The sequence below is a fragment of the Orbicella faveolata genome, unplaced genomic scaffold, assembly GCF_042242905.1.
Source record: "Orbicella faveolata isolate gen_17 unplaced genomic scaffold, um_ofav_v1 contig_24, whole genome shotgun sequence".
Classification (NCBI taxonomy): domain Eukaryota; kingdom Metazoa; phylum Cnidaria; class Anthozoa; order Scleractinia; family Merulinidae; genus Orbicella; species Orbicella faveolata.
This window is the reverse complement of record NW_028301552.1, coordinates 3,749,108-3,771,550: the sequence shown is the minus strand read 5'-3', so window position 1 is coordinate 3,771,550 and position 22,443 is coordinate 3,749,108. Positions and strand designations below refer to the sequence as shown.

The 22,443-nt window shown below is 39.1% G+C and overlaps 1 protein-coding gene across 2 annotated transcripts; it reads right to left on the bottom strand.

The window, feature by feature from the left end:
• Positions 1-810: 810 nt before the first annotated feature.
• On the bottom strand, positions 811-21,444 carry LOC110042465 (solute carrier family 49 member 4-like). 2 transcript variants are annotated; one of them, XM_089291573.1, is made up of 15 exons: positions 21,121-21,444; positions 19,312-19,486; positions 12,482-12,652; positions 11,045-11,365; positions 10,388-10,478; positions 9,756-9,998; positions 9,153-9,196; positions 7,749-8,549; positions 5,881-5,937; positions 5,575-5,704; positions 4,656-4,702; positions 3,755-3,816; positions 3,298-3,484; positions 2,458-2,640; positions 811-1,936 (listed from the first exon to the last, which is right to left on the bottom strand). In XM_089291573.1, exons 2-15 carry the CDS (start codon positions 19,427-19,429, stop codon positions 1,689-1,691), a joined length of 2,703 nt encoding a protein of 900 aa, XP_089147699.1. In that variant the 5' UTR covers positions 19,430-19,486; positions 21,121-21,444; the 3' UTR covers positions 811-1,688. The 2 variants fall into 2 exon arrangements, with proteins under 2 accessions (XP_089147699.1, XP_089147700.1); XM_089291574.1 differs by lacking the exons at positions 19,312-19,486; positions 21,121-21,444 and adding an exon at positions 14,002-14,978.
• Between the last annotated feature and the right edge of the window lie 999 nt (positions 21,445-22,443).

The following is a 22,443-nucleotide window of genomic DNA, read 5'->3' as shown; positions in this document are numbered from 1 at the left end:
AGGGATGTGCCAGTGTACACGGCCAAAGAATGTTTACGTTTATACTTAGTAATTAAATCAAAAGAATTCATATCAGAGTTCAGCATGCCTTTACAACGTTACAGAATTAAAAGGGATTTTTGCTATCTTGAGGGGAAGCGCAGGATCAAAGTTATTGTTACGTATTTGTTAAGTTGCATTGCTCCATGAGCCATCATATTTTACAAATTATTGATTCCCTTCGAAAACCTAATCAAATATTTATGCTACATGCTGACTATAGATAGCACGGCAATTCGTTAACTTCCTACAATGTAATGTTGAAAAACATCATTACAGCGTGAAAAAAGGTAAGGCAATACAATGAATGGCTTTTCGTCGCTCGAGTCTTGAATCCTTTCAGAGTGTTTTGGCTTCTCACAATTTTTTGGCAAAGCACAGCTTAGTATGTGGAGGTACGGTGGCGTCATGGTTAGTGCACCCGTCTCCGGAGCGAGCGGTCCGGGATCGAGTCCTAGCCGGTGACATTGTATTGTGTTCTTGGGTAAGACACTTTACTCTCAAAGTGCCTCTCTCCACCCAGGTGTATAAATGGGTACCGGCAAATGTCATGCTGGGGGTAACCCTGCGATGGACTAACATCCCATCCAGGGAGGAGTAGAAACACTCCTAGTTGCTTCATGCTAGTGAAACCAGAAATAATATAAGCGCCGGCCTGATGGGCCACTTGGCTCGTAAATCAGACTTTGCCAACCTTTAGCTCAGCAGGTTCAGTCCGGGTTTCTACGTTTTACTTTAAAAGTCGTTTGATTTAAAAAGTCCTTCAGTGTCGACAGGTTAAAATTCTCTATTCTTTATTCAAGTACTTTTCTCTATTTACACTTTTTAACGTTTTTCTCTACTGAGGAGATATAAATAGAACATTTTCACGTTCCTAGTATATCTGAAAACTCTGCATTAAAATTATGAATAAAGCCTGCACCTTACACGCCAAGATTAAAAAGTTCCACAATGGCTAAACCTCTGTTAAAATTCTTTTATGTTGTCTTTTTTACGTATTATGTTAAAAAATTCCACTACTGTAACTCAAAATATTTTATCAATTGAAAATAAAAATATCAATTCCCCCATGTATTACCCCTGGAAATTCGAACCAGACAGCGCGTCTTTTAGTGATATAATTTGTAAAATAACTATCATATAAAGCGCACCAGGTAGATACCAATATCAGAAATCAACAAATACTTGATTTGTAGAACAATGCTCAATAAATGATAGAAATTCTGGAAATCATTAAATTGATTTTCCTATCATTAACCTGCGATGGATTACACGATGAAAAAACAGAGCTCGAGTTTCCCTGCTTCCTTTTAAATTTTTATCAATTAGTACGAATTTATATACTTTTATTCCGTAATTTAGAGACAATTTTCTTCATTTAATACAGTATCGAGGTAATACACAATATGCAGAACTCCTTTAAGTCAAAATATTAACATTCCTAGTAGTCCTAGATGTTTACGTATTGCCATGCCACTCTGTAAATGATTAAATGCATTTTGACCTAAATGTTTTAAAATGATATTATCCTATCTATAATAATTAAGTATTGACCCCACCCAAACTTGATACAGATCACCTTAAGTGGGTAACTTGTACCCCATTTTGTACATAAATACTGGTCCATTTTTAACTAATATAAATACAAGTTAAATGTTAGATTCCCTGGCCTTTTTTAGCTTGTGAACGAGCTCGTCTACGTGCGTAAAAGAAAGAATTGAACCAATAGGAGACTTGAGTCTGTTCAGGTTTTTGTCGACTTCTCCTGATGTCTCGTCTTCTTTTGACGAACTTTCTTTGTCAATGTTGAGCCTGCGGTAGTTTTCATGGAAGCCCATCAGAATTGGAATGCAGCCCGCGCATGCTCCAAACATACACCAGTTCATCCATTCAGTGCCTGTGGGGGGAGGAGATATAGAAAATAGAAATTTGAAAAATAAGCCGTCGTGGTCCACGTTCCCCAGACAACGAAGAATTTGGTCGTTTCGCATTGTTTTTTTGCAGAAAACGGCAAAGAAATGCACCGTCGTGGTTTCTTAAACTCCCTCGTTTTGATTTATATACTACTGTCTGAACGAAAAGACAACATACTAGTTACACATCACACGAAGAACCACAAACCCATAAAATACTCTCGACAGTCACTGGGTTATGTAATATATCAAACACGAAAGACAGACTTGAAAATACGACGCGAAGTGGAGTATTTTTGACCAAATTCGAAGTGTTTGGACAGTCGATGAAACAGTGTCTCGACTGTTTGATATACCTTCTTAATCGAAACAAAAACTAAGGAGTAAACGGAGAAGTAAATGCTAATTAATGCTAATTAAGACCGGGTATCGAAGCCTCCTTTCTTTGTTTTAACTTGATGAATTATTAATGAGTTTGAGAACATCAAATCAAAACTGCTCTTACCGACTCCTGGTATCATCAAGACAAACAAGAAGATGACAGTGAAGGAATTGTTTATGAGTGTCAAGGCTCCTGTTGTGACGCCCTCAGCCACTGGGTATGTGGACTCAACTGTGAGCTCGTAGAATAGAGGAATCGTTCCACTGACGAAAAATCCGCCTAAAATACTAGACTTGTACAGGGCATCTGAAATGCGAAGTACACGTCAATTGAGAATGGAGTTTTTTTAGACAGCGAAGCCGCAACTCAATTGTGATCTTGCCTACATCTGCCAGGGTTGTCTGCGAACGATGGGTTAGAGTAAATACTGCAAGCGTGAGTTGGGTCTTCGTTCTCCTCTTGGCTCTGTCTCTCAGTATCGATGCATGATGGGTAAATTGGAAGGCAAGAAGCAACGAAGTCAAGCTATTGATGACAGATTGTCCGTTTGAAAGGTGGGGGAAGGGGGGAGGGAGAATTTACACGTATCATACAATATCCATTCGAACTGGAACCCTCCGTTTTACTAAAATACAGCTTTGCAGGTAACGTTTAGACAAGAACTACTTTTAACAAGATCCACTGACGAGAATAGTGCCGCGTCGCATGTTAGATTTATTAATTCAAAATTAAACAATTTTCATTATTCGACAAGGTAACTCAGGAAACTCAGGAAACGTGGGTTAGTGATGAGGGCCCTTATGTTGAAGCATCGTCCATTCCGGCCCCTTAAGATCAAGAACCTATTTAGGCTGGATAGGGTTGCTATGGATACCTCCCTGTTGTGCCTGAAATGCCCAGGCCCCTGTCGATCTACAAGGCACCAGTTCCCAAGCTCATCTATTCGTGTTGAGTTTAACTTACCGTCGTCATACTCTATCATCCTTAAACAGAGAAGTGAGAACCACAAGAAACAGCCCGAGGCTCCGAAGAACAACACGAGCAGAAGAGCCTTCATTTTCCCGCCAAACAGGTCAGCGCACCTCGCCAGAATCAAACCAGCTCCAATACCGGCTAATGTCGCATAAAACCCGATCAGGCCAGCCTCACTCTGAAAGAAAAGAATCGACTGAATTATTAAAATAATATAATATATAATTTCGAGTCAACTAATTATAAAAAATATATTATTGGTGCTGTGAGGGAGCGTGAAATATTTAGGGCGCGTTTTCAGGTCCTCAAACGTATTAAATTTACCATCTCGATGTTGAAGTTGATCATTTCAGAGTTTGATGCATACAGTTTTGGAGCGTTTTCCTTTCGTAACAGTTTTCAAATTTGAATATAGTTTAGTATAAGCCTTAAAAACTACTGCACCTACCTGTCCGATGGAAAATGTCTCTAGATTAACTGCTAAGGAGGCGCCCCAACCACTGTATACACCTAGAGACAAGGATTAGATCAACAGTTTATCCTGTATCAGTTAATTTATTTATTGACTTAAGAACTGATAAAAAGCGTAGAAAAACATGTACTGAATACACAGGAAAATATGTGACCGACTGAATGCGCGGGAAAACACATAATTGACTGAATGCGTGGGAAAACATATCACCAATTGTACATTTTCCTTTCAAACTCACTTGGAATAATCTTTCTGTTGCAACTAAGAACTCGCGCTCAGTCTCGCATTTCGAGAAGAGTGCGAGACGTGAAAGGTGTCGAGTAAGATGTATGTAGATTTAAGTCGGTTGTGGCGATAATTTAATAGGCTTATTTAATTTTAATGTTTTATAAGCCATCCATCACGTGTTTTTAATATGAATGTAATTAGACATTTTTCCTTTTTACTCGATGTAAATTAATTCTGAAAAACCCATTTGGGTATTGTATTGTACTTCGAATTAACGAAAATCAGAAGTGGTGTTAGATTTTTTCGTTTGATCGCTGTGAAGTTCGAGATTGGTTCGCAGTTTTCATCTCATTGGCGAAGATCGGAGAAGACAACAATAACACCTTTGCTTTGATTAGAAGGGTCAAATTGCAGCTATGTCTTTCTCACAATTCAGCTGTCCTGAGGCTGTCAAAGTCGACAAAGTCCCTATTGCGCCTCAACCCGTCTTTGATCTACAGTCGAGCTTTATTTAAAGTATTAAAGATATAGGAAAATATGCTCTCAAAACAATGGCTTGTGTAGCATGCGAGGTTGTAAATGTTATGAGATTTGAAGGGCACACAGGGTACGTAAAAATTACTATGCAATATGTATTGGCAGAACATACCAGTTGTGACTCCGTAAACCAGCGCAAGAGTCCAGAACTGCTTATTCCTGTGAACAAATATTCACCGCAAAAGTTAGGATTTACCTAAGGAAATCACTTCAGCGAGCTAAACAGTGAGAGAGCCTCGGGGAGAGAGCCTATTGCATACAGGCGCTTTGTAATAACGTACTAAACTAATAATAATAAAAAGACAAGAAAATCTCATTGCACGAAGCCTGAAATGTCAATCACTTTCTCGCCTAAATCATCGCCGAAGGACTGATTGATACGAACATGAGACTGACACGAAAGACGTTAAACCTTTAATTCTCAAGACTGATCAAAAACTAATTTCACGTAACAAAATACCTATACTTTATCAAGCTAACAGGTGGCGAGGATAAAGAAAATTATCCACTAAGTGATATCGTGTTGATGGAAAGCAAACTCTCAAAACTGACATTAAAAGATCTGTGGAGGCGCGGTGGCCTCATGGTTAGTGCGCTTGTCTCCAGATCGAGCGGTCCGGGTTCAAGCCCTGGCCGGGGACATAATGTTGTGTTCTTGGGCAACAATTTACTCTCACAGTGCCTATATCCGCCGAGGTTTATTAATTGGTACCGGCGAATTTAATGCGGGGGGGTACCCTGCAATGGACCAGCATCTCATCCAGCGGGGAGTAGAAATACTCCTTGTCACTTCACGCTGGTCAAACCTAAGATAAATGCCGACCTGGTGGGCCACTTAGCTCGTATGTAACCTGCGATCTGAGAAGACAAGAATGAAAAAAAAAAATGCCTGATCGCAAGCCAGCTCGTATGCAGACTTACAGCTATCAACGAACAAGTATAGGAAAAGTTTGACAAAATCAAGAAAGTGTTTCTTCTGAAGATAGAGACGATGATAAATATTTGTAATAAGCTCGTTTTGTTTTCCTTACTTCAGTATTTGTTTGGCGCCAGCAAAGAAATCATCTCTCTTTCTCTTGGCCGATTTACTCGGCGGCAACGGAGGCTTGTCTGGAAAATATATCAAGACTAGAACGAAAAGGAACGTCACCACAGCAAATTCTACAACAAAAATGAAAAAAAAAAAAAAAAAAAAATAAGTGAGTAAATAACAAACAACAGACGCACTCTTGTACAGTATTTAACCCACTGACTCCTCTTTCGAAAGAGACTGGCGAGAAACACAACAAAAAAATTATAAACAATCGGGATTATGGCGTATTTTGAGGCTTACATACCGACATATAATAAAGCCATAATTTCGCTTTTGCCTTCCTTGATCAGTCTTGCTTTTGCTGAAAACAGAAAAGAAAAAACAAAAATCAACAAATGAACACAATCGACAGTTCTGTAGCCCACGAATATTACCGCCGCCTCTCGGGCGGTTTTGGCATTCCGACCGGGAGCCGTGGGAGGAGGCTTAACACTAATGTAGTTTATTTTGTTTAATAACAACCCAACAAATGAGTGACTGACCATAAGGTCCAGGTTTCTATCAAAGGTTTTTGAGCAGCATGAAGTTCTCATGATGTTCAGAACACTCTGGGATTTTCGTGCAAAAACTCCGCCGCGACAAACTCTACCGATTAGACTCGAAATAACAAATTGACGTCAGTTTTTCATGCGTCTGTCCTGTTATTGATGATGAATTTCGTCAGATCTGCAGACTACTTCGACAATGTGATGACGAAATTCATTGTCAATAACAGGACAGAAGCATTAAAAACTGACATCAATTTGTGTTTTACGATAACAAATTGTCAAATTGTCCGCTCTCGTTTGTTGACGCATCGCAAAAATTATAAATTCATGTGTCTGTCCGCTTATTGACAATAACAATTAGCCAATGAGCGCGCGAGAATTTCTGCAGTTATCGTAAAATTACCAAATTATAGCATAGCGCGCGCGCTGGTTCTATCTAATTCCTATTGCGCCATCATGGTAAAAATCTTTATGTACGCACGGCCGTGCTCAATAAAATAACGTGGCAGTTTCATTTCAGCTGCAAATTTACGTCGAGTTTAGTGCAAGTTCCTTTTGTTTAAGTTTCGGCAATGTGAAGATTATTCTGAACAATCCAAACCCTATACTTCGAGCCTTTGACTTTTGCTAAGTTAAGATGTTTACTTAAACTTGAGTATTTTGACTTTGTTTGTCTACAATTTCATTGAGTATTTGTGACTTTGTTTGCTACATTTTCGTTATAATTAATTTGAAGAAGCGAATTTTTCATTGACAATTTTAGAAACCAGGTTAAGCGTTTTCGTTCGACCGTTGCTCCACTGATTGTGGCGGCAGGATCCTAATGATCTTTGTTTTCCTTCACCGTGCATTGTGACTTTGTAGTCAATCACGAATAAAACATGTTTTGGCGCGCGAGCTGTTGTCGCCATGTTATAAAAGAATTGGTTCATGCTTTTAGCTGTGCGTATATCGAGTTATGGATGGACTTGGGAAGTTTGGAAGCACTCAAGAAGCTACAGTTGCTCTCGGCTATCGCCTCGAGCAACTCTTACGCTTCTTTCGTGCTCTCCAAACTTCCCGCGTGCATCCATAACTCGATATACGCACGCTAAGTATGAACAAATTCTTTATCACATCTGCAATGCCAACGAAGACGTCGAGAAACTGAAAGATCTTAACGAGCAGTTTAATGGCTCTGCGCATGCGCTATACGCTAAGGCCAGGATTAAAGGTTAACCGAGGTATGCATTTCTCTTCTATAAAAATGTTTCTCACGGCTTATGTTTTGCGCAGTTTGAGATTACTCAAATTCAAAACTGAAGGACAAACAATATAAACAGAAAACCTCACCGAAAAGTTACAACCCTGATATCAAACCTGTCGCTAATCCTGAGTTAGCTTATCAGGCTTTGAAGAACCCGGCCGAGGAAAACAACGTGAAAACACCACGTCCGGCCTTTTTAGAACACAGAACCGCGACGGTGAATTGTTCTTCTTTATATGCGGAATTTACTGCTGTTTTCCCATGTCCAGCTGAAGAGCAATTCTGAGATGCAAGTAATTTATCTATTTCTTGGGTTCAGTGTTTAACAGCTCATACGAGTAAAAATGCACAGTACTGCGGTTAGGTGTTTAATCTTACCTTTTTCTAGATCAGGACTTAGTCCAATTTTCGCAGTGCGTTGAAAAACTGCTTCAATTTCTCTTGGATGAAGTTTTCTTTCCCATACCGCTATTTCATCGTAAGCGGCTTTTGAAAAGACAAATTCATTATTTGGCCTTCCCAGAGTAAACGTCGTATGATAATTGTCTTTAGGTTGAGTGGTTTTCCCCTTGGGGTCCCCTCCCACGTAGGTTCCATTGGCGTAGATTTCAAGACCGTCACGTTCATCCCACGTGAACGTCACGTGTGTCCAGTTGTTACGTGGTACGGCAAAGCTCCGTTTCCACAACACCGAACCGTTTTCTACTTTGATAGCTAAATGGTCTTCTCTGTCGTAAGGGAAATCTTGATATATCAGAAATCCTCTTAAACCATCCTTGTTTCCGCTGGTTCCCATGAAATACTGCAGCCCGTTATCGTCGAGTATTTGGTACTTAATCCACAACGCCACAGTGAGACCATTCGGACATAGAGATGGGTTACTCACACACGTGTTAATAAAACTGCCAAAATTTACCCAAGCTCCTCTGCCATCTGTTTGTAAACTTTGATTGACAACACCTTGTGACACGACACAGTTATTGAATAAACGACCTTCCTGCTTTGTTTTCAAGTCTTTAACTGCCTTATTGACCTGCGCTTCCCAGTAGTCACCGGAAGTACGCGACGGCGGAATGTTGTCAGTGTCCTTTCTATCCTTCTTGACGGCCTGGACATTTTTTATTGTGATGTTTATTTCGTCTAATGGCCAGTAGTAGTTAGCGTCTCTATAGATGGAGTCTGGAAAATAGAAAACAAGCAGATTAATATTATGAAATAGAAATAATAACATAATAACAGGAGTAACCCAAGTATGGAGCTTAGGCGTTTTTGGATGTCTCCATTTTAGCCTGAAATGTCAGTCATCTCCCGCCATCTCCATCTTCATTGCGGTTGTTGTTGTTTTGTAATTTAGTTGATGTATTTATCGCAGAGAAAAGTGTAATTAATAAATACGAGTTAAGTTATCACACGACGTTAGAGTCAAAAGCAATTTTTTTGATTGAGTGAAAAATATATATCTGAAAACATGTACTGATGTCATGTCTGTCAGATGCATGTTCAACAAAAGCAAACAACACATAAACAAACAAACAAACAAACAAGAAGGCAAACACGTCGTGTTGAACAGTTGGACGGTGAGCTCGAGATTTCTATCGGGTGAAAGTTACCGGGCGATGTCAGGTGAAGCCAATAAAAATTATCGCTCGTTAGTTGACCCCTGTGTAGCCAATCAGATTACACATTTAAATGATAGTCGTGAGTGCTTTTTGTTCAATGATAATATGTGACGTCACAGATATATTCGCGTTTGGCAAAAAAAGGCATTTGTACGTAGCTCACCTGAATACAAAGTATTCCCATCGAGGTACAAGTCTAGTGTATCACTACAAAAAGAGAAGTAAAACAGGAATATTTAAGATGTAAAATAATTCTAACTCCAATGAGAAATTGCTATTGAAACAGCTAATAAACTGGACGCGCATGCCTGGAACACAGAAACAACGACGTGAGAGAGAAAAAAAGACTTAAATTTCAGTTCAGTTGGAATTTACAGTAGAACCTCGTTACTCAGTTATCTCGAACTCCCCGTTAATTTGAACTCGACGTTTTCCCTTGGATATACTTTTTCGGTTAATGACTATTCAACAATTAGATTATGAGCTCGAGAATTCTATCGCGTGATAACTGTCAACCATAGAAATAATCTAATAATCTACTTTTCGTTCAAACTACATCTTAATCACGATCCTCCTCACAGACACTTCGAAAACGCAAAGAAGCGGCCACCAGTTTGTGAGCAAGTGCATACTATTAGGCTACGCACTATCTACAACATAATAGATAGTGAGTAGCGAAGACATTCAGAGAATGGCTTTCGTGATAGAGGGCTGTCAGTAAAGCCTACAAATGTCACGTGGAGACTACACATTAAAAAGCGCTCACCTTAAGTTTCCAGACACGTTTCCTCTATCAGGTATCATTCTTTCCAGTTCATACTTGATATCCTTGACAACTAACGGACCAACAACAAATGACATGGCCACACCCATTGACCCGCAAAGAGCAGCCACGGCAGTTGAAGTAGTCCGCTGTTCAGATGGGAACCAAGTCGACGACAGGAGTGTGGGCGCAGCTTGAGTGACTGGTCCCGCTAAACCATTCAACAGTTGACCGGCTCCCATGGTCCTGCGCCGTGAAGATAAGATACAGAACGATCAATGGCATCCAAGATTTTCGAAGTGAAAGAAGGGTAAAACGTAAAATTATGGAGAAAACAGCAATTATTTGTATAGACATCAATTTTCAAAAGAAAGGGAAGTTAAAAACAAAGGAGGACTGTATTGAAAAGATAATATAATTATTAACACGGTGGAAGAAGAAAATATTTTAGTATTGATACAAGAGAAATGGAAACTGAAAACATGCAGACGAAAGCAGTTTATCGCCCAAAAACCTAACCTGGTAAACAGCTTTTACTTTCCTACAGCAAATTGAAGAAATACCGTTAAAACATAAATATCTGAACGTTTTTTTTTTCGCGGAATCATTGAACGGTGACATTCAATCAACCTTACCATATGACGTATGACGGATGTGACGTAACACATCTGAGTCCAGTTCCAACGAACATGAATGCACAGGAAATAAGTACGCTCCGTCTTAGACCTGTCAATCAAAAGAGAAGTCCTTGTCAACAACATTCGTCAAGACGCCTCCAAAATATGCGGTTTTTCAGTAATAGAAACGCAAGTAGGCATGTCCCGATTGTCCTCGCCAACTTTTGAGCAACTTTTGGCGTTTGGAGCAACTTTTTGCGGTTCTAGTAACCTCGAGCAAATTTGTCTTTCTGAGTAACTTTTGAGCAAAATATAGGTTTAGAGCACATATTAAGCACGAAAAAGTGAATGCCTTCATAGAAAACTTCAATTTAGGCGAATGTTTATCAACCTTTTGAAGTTTTGAACACATAACCTGTACGTTCGGCGAGACGTCAAAGGAACTACGTGTTTTGTTCCGTTAGACTTGAGAGTATCCTTAAATTTCGCCCATATTAGCAAGCAACTCTTTAAGGCTAATGATAAGGATAAGGGGGAGGGGGGAGGGGGCTAGTCCATCACAGGTTCCCGCCGTACTCCTTCTCGGCAGAGAAGCCAGAGAAAGGCATTACGACAGTTAATGACAGTAACTCAGAACTACAGTACATTATGCCCTATTTGTTTTTCAACCAATACCTTTCTCATCCATCATCCAGGAGAAAAAGAGCATGGTGCATAAATATGTTATTGGGTCCATGCTAGCTAAGAAGGCAATTTCCGTGTTTGTCCAATCGAAAACCAGTTTAGCTGTAGTGGCGATGGGCCCATACGTGTTCCATGCGCAGTACTGGCTGAAACCAATCACAGAAAATAACAACAAGATGTAGAAACGTCTTTTGTAGCTCTTAAACTCGACTGGAGGATCATCTTGAGCAAAGAGCTCTTTGTTCTCGTCAAGAAGTCTTTGATGAGGAGAGAGCGAGTCTTCAGCCAGCTCAGGAGAGTGTCTCTGGACATCTGTGAACAGAACAAATACAGTTTCTAGGCTCAGTTATTGAAATTTACTTCAAAGGTATTGTTTTGTAGCTTCCAGCGGACGGGCCCATTCGTTGGGTCTTACGTCGGTCTAACACCCGGAGGGGGGGGGGGGGGGAGGTGCTACCTTATATGGGCTACATAGGTATGTGCGGTCCCAAAAGGTAAGGCTTTTCAGCCGTTTTGGTCATAAATAGGGTCTCGATTTTGGCCATTTTGGTTATAAATGGGGCATGGTTTTAGCACTCTAGTCTTGAATTGGGTATGTTTCTTAGAAGAAGCTACCTTTTCATCTTTATCAATAAAACCGTCAACAAAAGCCTTTCATATAAACTGTTTGGGCAACTGTGTCAGCTGCAACGGTCATAAAAAGGCTATTAAATTTTTGGACAGGTCGTAAATAGGGTAGCAAAAAAACGCAGATTTCGGTCATAAATAGAGTAAGGATTTTGGGAAGTGGGCCGCACACCCCCACCCAACTTTTCTGGAAGTACCCCCTCTCCGGGGTCTAACACGACCGAAAACGTGAGCTTTCCCAATTTAACAGGACGATTAGCTTATCAATCAAACGGCTTCAAATTGATAATTCACTACTTTTTCATCAAAGCAATTCAATGATTAAAAAGTACTTTGAAAGCTATTCAAATGATCGTGAAGTTTCATTAGGGTGAACTTGTTACAGTTGTAGTTAAAAATTAAACAACGATTTCTAGTAAAAATGTCTGCTTTAGTCTTTGTATCGATAATGTAATAATCATTGTAAATAGTTTCTAAAAAACCTTTGAGAGGATGAATCTATACAAGTTAAAATTTAAACATGAATCTTCTAAGAGCATGCGCTTTGAAAGAAAGGCAGGAGTTGCTATGCAACAGAACACATTCTTTTGAAATGTTTCACAACAATGTAACAGGTTGATTAACAAGGAGCAGAAAGATCGACTCGTCATTTCTAAACGTAGTTTAACGAATCAGGAGTATATATATCCTGACTAGCTACACTACCCGCTCGGTTAAAATATGACCCTAAAATAAAAAGAACTCTGAATGAATATTTAGCTAAATATCGAGTTGAATTTAAGTAATCTCTTTCACACTCACCAAAAGCACGACCACGCCTCTTGGGCTTAAAATCCTCCCTTCGCACCCATGGATCTTCCAAGTTCAGTTCCACCATTCCTTCTTCGTCGTTAAGTAAAATTGACTCTCGGTCTTCGGATTTGCTGCTTGTGGGATGCATGTTTGAAACGGCATCCGATGACAACAAAGTAGCTATGAAAAAATAAAATTAAATCGCAAACCTTTAGTTCATGACATTATACGATTTTTATATAATAAATTATGGTGGATAAGGCTATGGTCATTAGAGAGATATTTGCATTCCTTTCAAACTCTCTTGATTTAAATACTAAGTGTTTCTATGAGTTACTTCATGCTCAAGTTTTTGAATTAAGCTTGCGCGGGTCTTCCTCATTCGCAAACCTACGGGCCATATATTCAATTACTGTTTTAAACTGCTGTGTTATCTAATTATTTCGCTATCTTATGGTTAAATCTTCATTCTGTTGCTGGGATTACAACAAGATGTCTTGTTGAAAATAGACAAAATAGGACAAGTCATTCTAAACAACATGCACAGCATTGTAGTAAAACGGTCCAAATCAAACGCCAAAAAGCTAAGCATGCTTGGATTTTCGCGGAATTAACAAGGCGTCTTTGAATTAACATCTGCAGGTACCAGCACAAAATAAAATACGACAAGCCGTGTGGAAATTGCCGAGCGTTGCAACCTCGCGCCGGTGACTATACAGGGAAAAAAAACTATAAAAGAACATGTGTTTCATGTGATTTGTAATCAATACGACGGAGAAAGTATGCTGTACAAACATGTATTAAAAAATGTTTTTTGCGACAAAATGTACCGTGCCTCCAGCAGTTTTAAAATTCATGAAAATATAGTGGCTCTTGCACGCAATGTTTTGTGCAGTCAAGCGCCTCAACGACCTAGAATTCAAGATTTCTTTAACCCAGACATTAATTAAAACGACAAGATGACAGTCATGTGGTTATGTTTCAAGTATCAAATGGGGGCAAGTAGTAATGCTTATAATCAGGTGAGCGGATGACACAACCGAGTAAAATCGTTCATGACACTACAAAATGTAAGTATTTCTCTGATTTTCTTCGAGATTTCAGCGAAAAGGTAGCGGAACAAAATCACTTTAAGTTGAAGGGAAAAACACTCACAAAGACTCACACTAAAATGGTCCCACATAATTTTCTTGTTCAGATGCATGTTGTTTTCAATATTGCTATTGTACCCATTAAAATTAGTCTGTATGAAATTATGTATTTTTGACTTGTTGTGCTGTAAAGCACTGCTTTCTCCCACAGCCGGATAAAAGCACTCATTTTAACAACTTTTTTTAGAAGAAACTATCCGCAACATAGTCCATATTTTCAAATTTCTCCTCACAAACAAGCGGTTAAAATTTGAAGTTTACATTGAATTGAGCCCGAGCCAAAAACCAAACCGCCGGTTTAAAACACCCATGTAAGTTATATTCTCGAAAAAAGATATCCTCTGATAGAAAAACCATTATAGATACGAAAATATTTACCCTTCAACTGACTCCTGAAGATTCATTCACCAAGATTGTGAACATCAATTCAAGGAAAACCCATTGTCACTGCACATCTATTTTAGCATGTTTTCACCACCACGCTACGCGGTCTCGGCAACTTCTCTGGAAAAAATTCGTCCTATTTCTTACAAACCCAGTTCCTGACCGTTCTCGTACTGGACAATCTGCAAGCCGAAGTCTGTCACACGATTCAAAGCGGGGATTTTTTTCTTTATCACGAGCGGCGTTGTTTTTCCTTTTCGGTCTATAATTTTCAATATTTGCAAGTCAAGGTCAACATAGGATGCTAAAAACAAAAGGTGATTGACAGTTATCGTTGTAAAAGCGCTGTGATTGGTTTATTTTTCACAAAGAGCGGGTTTTCCCACGTGTGAATGTCCATCTTTTTGTCACGCGCAGTCTGTGATAAAAAAATATCGAATGCAAAGAATATGGCGAAAGCCGAGTGAGTTAAAATATCAAACTAGGTTTCTCAAAATTTGATTTTTCCTTCGAGTAAAAGGCTTTGTGTAGTTTTTTTTTTCAGGTGATCTGAATTTGTAAAGAATAAATCATAATCAAAGTCCATTTTTATGTGTATCTATATATGGCAAAAATAAAACAAACAAACAAACGAAGTCCCAAGGACGAAGAACTTAAAATAGAATTGAATAGGTTAGAATATTAACCACACTAATTGACGTCTTAACGCAAAGTCCTATAAAGGAGGAGTTTATTGCCGCTGAAAAACGAGACTGGATAAAACAAAACCAGACAACGGAAAAGTTTCAAACGGGCTTTCGAATCACAGCAAATTATACAAAGATATAAATAATTATTGTTACGTGCTGACAAAGTCTACGTTCCCAGTGCAAAGTATATGTGGTTATCTACATTTACTGCCGTTTTGGGACGGGCCTGGAGAGAACAAAGCTAAGAAAATATATCGGATTCATAAAGAAAAACAAAATCTGAACTTGCATTCAACTTTTCGGTAAACAAACTCATTTACAACAAATTGCCTTGGTAACGGCAGAGTATTGCTTTGAAAAATGTAAACAACATTTATTATATAGGCACGGATGTTTTACTGGAAAATACACCACTCGTAAAAAATTCAAACGAATTTACATCCGACACTAGCTAGGGTGGTGTATTTTCCGTATCCCTTACTAATGAGGATACTGATGGTGTCTTTGCTCGCTTTTTCACGGTTGCTTGTGCAAACAGTGAGTTGATCTATGTAACAAAAAGAAAATCACACCGTCGCTTGAAGATATGAATTTTATTTTCTCTTGTTAGAAACAATATTTTAGCACTCGAAAATAATATTCATAACTCGTGTAATATCCTCCAAAGTATACCTGTATTTTAAACAATACAGGACTTTTCCATGCTTACTTGTCCAAACACGAGGGGCTTGGTAGGATTCGAGATAATTATGCAAATCCGAGAGGCAGTCGGGGATTTACATAAACTATAAGTATTTAGATTGGGGAACACGGATGGCACAGCGGTGAGAGCGCTCGCCTCCCACCAGTTCGATTACGGCCCGGTGCTATATTTGGGCTGAGTTTGTCGTTGGTTCTCAGTCGCCTTGTTTGCTCCTAGGTTTTTCCTCCGGGTTCTCCGGTTTTCCTCCCTCCACAAAAACCAACATCTCTGAATTCCAATTCGACAGGCTATTGGACCCACATGAAAACCAGCAAAAGGCTGCTGTGGCTTCCTCTCTAAATATCGTAATTGATCTATTTATTTATTTAGACTATGTAAACACGGGAAGAAGTCCTCTATTGTTTTTATAAAACATTTCTTGTCACAAGCGTGTTTACATACTCTAACCTAAACACACCTATCAACCAGAGCGCGCGTACTATCTTAAATATATTTTTTAAATATTTACAAATTAACTTTTAGAAGTATACATAACACAAAATCGCGTGTCATACTAATATCGACGTGACACGGTGCGTATATGTTACTAAAAAGAAAGAAAGAAAAAATAAAGACAGGAAGAAAAAAAGAGAGATGGAAAAATGAATGAAAGAGATTGAAAGAAAGAAAACAAATAAGAGAAAGATGCTAGCGAAAGGTTTTTATTTCCAATGACCTTGATGTGTCTAAAATTAAAGTAAAGGAGCCATGACAACAATTGTTCACTGGCTTTGGGGTTCTCGGCAAGACACTTTCCTCTCACAGTGTCTCTCTCCACCCTGGCGTATGAGGTAAAATGACGTTCCCCTCCGTTTCTTTTAGTGGAACGAGTAGCATTGGGAACGAGAATGGTCAAATGCTGGACGGTAGCATACCGTTCCCACCCAGGGGGAGTGGTCTGAGTATTATTCGCTTGACTGGTAAACTACCTGAACTGCAACACCGACTACACCTTGGTGATTTCCTGTTTTCTCTGTCTGAGACACGCAAGATTCCCATACGAAACAGCTGCTTTTTAAATGCAAAGTTGGCTTTTCACTTTTAGGAGAACAAGGGAATTTTCTTGTTAACAACCGAATGATTTTGTTGCGTTTACTCCTCTAGGGAAAGTTGCCGCAACTGTTCGAAATTTTTCTTTATTCTCAGGTCGGATCAACAAACTCGAAAAGCCAATGGTATCTGGTGTAAAGCGCACCAGATGCAAATCAATTCTTTTTCGTTAAGTCTCATCAAATTAAAACCTTGACAAAAGGGAAACTGATTTCAAATAAAACAAAACAAGAAACATATCTCCCGTTGACAAGACTCGGATTAACCGAAACAAAATTAAATCACCAATTGTACTAAACGAAACACTTCTAACTTACCTTCATAATTATTAACTGGTGGAGAAGCATCACTCGAGACTTCATTCGCCTCATAAGGAAAAACTTTTGACGACATTTTACATAACTACGCCGTAGAAGACTCGATTATAGACTTCAGTATTTTCGAGGAATGAAGGAAATTCTAGCAGAAAATGGCTGTTGTAATAAAAATATCAGAGGCCGTTCGATGGAAACAGGACAAGTATTCTTTCGAAAACATTATGTAATTAGAGGGTTACGTCACAATTTAATTTGATGAAGTTATAATTTGTAGTATGTCATTAAGACGTAAAAATGTTTGTTCATCATTGTTGCACAGTGAGAACCCCTGTTCATCGATCGAAGAGGGAGAAAAACAAAAAACAATTGTAATTTCCGCCTCGTCTCCAGTTTCCAGGCGGCCGTTTGTTTTTCTCTCTCTCATTAACATGTCTGGACTTGTTTAGTGCACAAAGCGGACTTCTTGAAATGAAGCAAGTACTTTCAATCACTAGGGACCTTAAGCAAAAATCACGACGGCAACGGCAACGAGCAGAAGATTTAATGAACAATACAATGGCTGTAAAAAATAAATAAATTTTTGTACATTTTTTTGCCGTCCTCTGCACAACAACACCGTGAAATGACTAGGTTCTACGTATTTCGGAGAACGCGAACGACGGCAGCTAATTTTTCATATTTTCATTTGGAATTGAACGCTGGCGTTATATATTTAGCTTGAGCAAGTCACGGTCTAAGACTAACAGGTACACTGAACAGATCTAGGCAACTGCGAAATTTGAAGATAAAATACAAATTCATTTTTTACTAGGCGTTGGCCTCGGGGTCGCCGTCGTCATTTGTACTTAGCATATCAATCATTGCATGGTGAATTTGTGTATCCTCGCACTCTTTGTATGGTTTGAAGGCACTACTTCCAGCGCGCGCAACGGTTTGAAAAGCCGGAAAACATGCTTAGAGTACTTTGTTCTGTCGCAGGGAAGTTGAGGGTCACCCCTTTCCAAGGGAACCGAACGCCTGGGGCAGGTTAAGTGAAGGGTAAAACACGAGTCGATAAATCACGGTTTATTCCAGATGTTTATTATTTCTACCGGAAAATAAAAGTCTGTTGTATGGAAAAACATTTTTATGCCAGCAAGCTTATGCGAGAGATGATAACACGGAAGCCAGCTTTGTTTTGTTTCACGTTTTTCATTGGAGTGTTACGACAACCCAATAAATGCCCAGCGTGTAATGAAAAAGGTTTTACTGGGAATTTTATAGTGACTTTCCACTGAAAGGTACTATTTCTAACGAGCCATTGATTAGAATCGTACGAATTTTTACAAGGGTGTTGCTATAGATATCAAGAGATTTTCCGCTGCCTACCAAAAAAATCTGAAATTTAACAGACAAAATGAAATTCTAACTGAAAAACGTAAAACGAAAAGTACAAATTATTTTGGAACAGGGTCTTCGTCCCACAAAAATAAAACAGAGTGGAAATTTATTAGGAAAACAGCGTTTCAAGCCGGCTTTCGTGCCAACGGACTTCAGTTTCTCCAACTAAAGCGTTTATTCTAACGGACCATATAGATAACGTGATGGATTTCATACAGAGCCATATTAAATCCGTTTTTAGTGAGACTAGTAAACGCTACCATATTTAAGACGAGATACAAACGGCATGCCTGACTAGCTGTACTTAATACCATCAATTGCCATACGTCACTGCTAAACGCAGAGAGGAACTGATAGGTCATCTTTGGCCTCATCTAAATCTCTCAGTAATAATCTGAGTAGTCGTGAGTATCGTTCATCTGAAAATTCTGATCTTTTCTATGCGTTATCAGACATTTGAGCTGCAAAAATGTACGACAACATGTGTAGTACAACATATGCGAATGGATATTAAAGGATTCTTTCGGTTTTTTGGAGGTATGTGGAACCTCTTTAGCAAGCGTTCCCGTTTTGACCTGAGAACAATTTTAGGGCATCCAAACTGCCAGATCACTGCTAAGCTGGTTGATGGGGTTAATTCTCCTTGTTTCTCTCTCTCTTTTTTTTGTAGCGCTAATTGTTTTGGTAATAGTTTCATTATCACTGGCAATAGATTTGATATTGTTGTGCCTTAAAGGAGAGGCTTTTACGGAACGTCTGACAAATGACTCGGTGACAAGAAAAATACTTCTTTGCTTTTCTATTCGATTTCGTGCGTAGTTTACTTGGAGCAACTTTATTCTGGCGATTTGTCCACTTCGAACAAAATTTGTCAACTATTTTTACTTGAATTGTAAAGCTTTTAGTGTTGACAGAAGATTTGTCTAACCAAACAATTTGCCAAGCATGATCTTGTTCTGTGCCATTCTAACCCGCTGCCACGTAAAATAGCTAATATCATCGTATAATTGCCAGACCTTCCAAGGTGAAAAAATACACAGGATGTTTTTTTAAGGAAAAAACGGAAGCAGCGCGGCAAATTGTTCCATGATAGAAGTGAAATAATATATTTTCTAAAATGACTCACCCACATATTTTTTGTCCGCTTTTAACCCGGTTAGTGGCCAGCGTTTTTTCCTCAGGCGTAAGGCTTGCCCAGAGAGCCTTCTTGTCTTCGCGTTTCTGGATTTTACTTCGGGAGCCATTGTGACTGACAATCTGAAAAACCTCAAATATATGCAATGTTCCTCCTGATCGGGTTCCTGTCGAAATACGTAGAAACGAGAAATAGATACATGTTTAAAGTAGAACGCAGACTTTAATTTAAAGTGACATTTTTTTATAAAAGCTATTACTTCTTGAAAGCTCCCTATTGGTAGGAACAGGAAAGACTGTCAATAAAAGGATAATTCTTGAACGAAGATCTTTGTCTCCACTTGAACTTTGCTGGAATGGCACACTAAACACGAGGGAGGAAAACAGTTCACTAAAGCCAAGGTGAAAAAAGAGAAACAGCACTGTAAGACCGTCTATTCATCAGCGGAAAAAATTCCTTAGCTGAGTGGCAAAGAGATGAAAAGATAAGCCATTGTCTTACTTGATCACAACGGAGTCTGTTTACAGTTGGCTCGCATTCGATTACAAATTCGATACAAATGCACGCTTCCAGCTTTAATTGGAAAAGTGAATGTCGAAAAACGAAACTTGAACAAATGTATTTTTGTTAAACGTTTCCAATAAAAGTGAAAAAATTTTGCGCGAAGTTTGTACACGAATATAAATATTTTTATTTTTTCTTTAGTCGTGGAAATTGAAGCGGTGTCACGCAACCTCCACGGCAAAAAAACGCGTAAGTTGGGCGCTTAAGTTTTTTCCTTAAACAAGGGAAATTTATAGGGGGGCTTCTCGCTAACAATAAAACAGAGAAATTCTTAATGAAAATGTACTGAGATTAGCTATTGTATAATATCATTAAAACCGTGATTATTCACAACGCTAACTCTAAACAATGCGCTATGAATTAATTCAGGCATAGCCGAAAGCGACTGAGAAATGTTGATTCTAGCAACGGACAGAGATTGAATTTCGGGAAACGATCACTCTACCTAATTGAAAGCGTTGAACGAACTCTTGTTATGAAGGGATTAAGAACCACGTTCCTTTTTTAAAGGACAAAAAGGCAGATTGCATGCAGTCAAATTCTATTTACTTTTCGCGAATCATTGAATAAATCCATTAAAAATGAACACAAAATCACTGCCGTAACAAAGGCTAAACTTCTAAAGGACAAAAGCCAAAACTCCAAAGTGGAAGACCGGGGAAAACGATCACAAAGCTTTAAAACTCTTCAATGTCTGATTACTGCAAATTTTACAAAATTTCTCACGTTACGGTAATTTATATTGTTATTATTCCCTAGTGTTATTTACTTGAATTAGGATGAATGCCGCCGAGAAAATAAAATTTTATCGGATCCTGGTTATGCTTAGAAACGCGATCTAAAGAGGATAACCGCAATTTCCGATCAGTTGCAAACTTCAACACACGCTGCATGCATACTGTGAAACTGTCACGTAGCGACCTATGGAGAGTTAAATTTAGAGTCACTGGGATCTCCACCGAGCGAAAATTTCAAATACAGCCTTTCACGCGAAAGGTTCAACCGATCGCGAGGACAAAAGCTGGCCACCGAAAGAATTATATTACTGTTACATTGTTCAAGTATAACTGAAGTATTATACATTGAAAAACTTGCAGTACGTTCAATATTCACCCCGATATTCACCTGATAATAATTCAAACCGTGTACCCAATGTTCCGACATATGGGCGAGTCAGTAAGTCACTGGGGTAACATTGCTTTAACAGCAATCATTTGTTGTCAGACTAGCGCTTACCTTAGAATTTTCGGGCAGGGCGCAAAGCTAAGCTCTATGTCTGGACCGTGTATGAGATAACAGCTGATATTTTCACGTTCTTATCGAACATGATCAATATTCAGTCCCGCTCCTGGCCATCACAGCACAGAAGTAAACTGATATAACAGCCTTTCCCAACATCCGGCCGGACGCACACCAGGGAGGTTACAGTCAGGAATCAACCAATCCTTGCATTTGAAAACTTGTCGTAAAATCAAAGACAGGGACTATCCAATCTAGTACTGTATGTGATTCTTGCTGACTGAATCAACAATGTTTAGAACGCATAAAAAAATTTGCATTTAGTCTAAGAGCATGCGCTTGCTTGCAATGATTTCGTTGATGTGACGTAAACAGTGCTGTATAGGGGCTTTGAACAGTTTTCAATTGATTTCATTTCTTTTTGCGATTTATGGAGTGAAATTTATTTCTTAACTACTTTACGATACTTTAAAGCGCCAATTCATACAAATCTGTCCTTGCATCGATTCTTGATTTATTTATAGATACCAGACCGAAAAATCTTATGTAATATTCTGAGAGGAATCACGCAATGTCGATGTAACGCGTCACACAGTCACTTAAATTTACAGGGACAGAAACCTATGATATTCTGGGCCCAGAATTTGGTTTATCTGTCGTACTTTATTTACGGAGAAACGATAGAAACGATATAACTCGGTAGAACCTCATACTTTAATATACTGCATAGACTCCAGTTCCAAAACTCAATCGTGACAGGAGTCCATTAATGGCCCGAGGGGGGGGGGGGGGGGGGGGATGCGGCCTCAAAGGGTATGGTTTTTCACCCTTTTTGGTCAAAAATAGGGTATCGATTTTAGCTATTTTGGTCAGAAATAGGGTATGTTTCTTAGAAGAAGTTACTTTTTCCTTATTATCGATAAGACCATCAACAAAAGCCCTTCATAAGTTATGTTTAGAGCAACTGTGCCAGTCCGCAATGGCCATAAATAAGGTATCAAATTGTTGGTCAGGTCATAACGGGGGTAGCGAAAATCGCGGATTTTGGTGATAAATTGGGTAAGGGTTTTGGGAAGCGGGGCCGCACACTCCCAGCCAATTTTTCTGGGAGCGCCCCCGCCCATCCTGGCCCTGAGAGTCAGTAGGGGTTAGCTGATAGCAGAGCATTGTTTAGATGGCGTGCTTTTACTGATAGCTGAGGAATTTGAATACAACCCCTCACTGAGTTGTCTGTTACCTGATTGTTCCGTAAACATTTCTCGCAATTGGCCATTTTTAGCTGTGCCTAATGAAGTTAGGTTTAAATAAGCCCTAACCAAA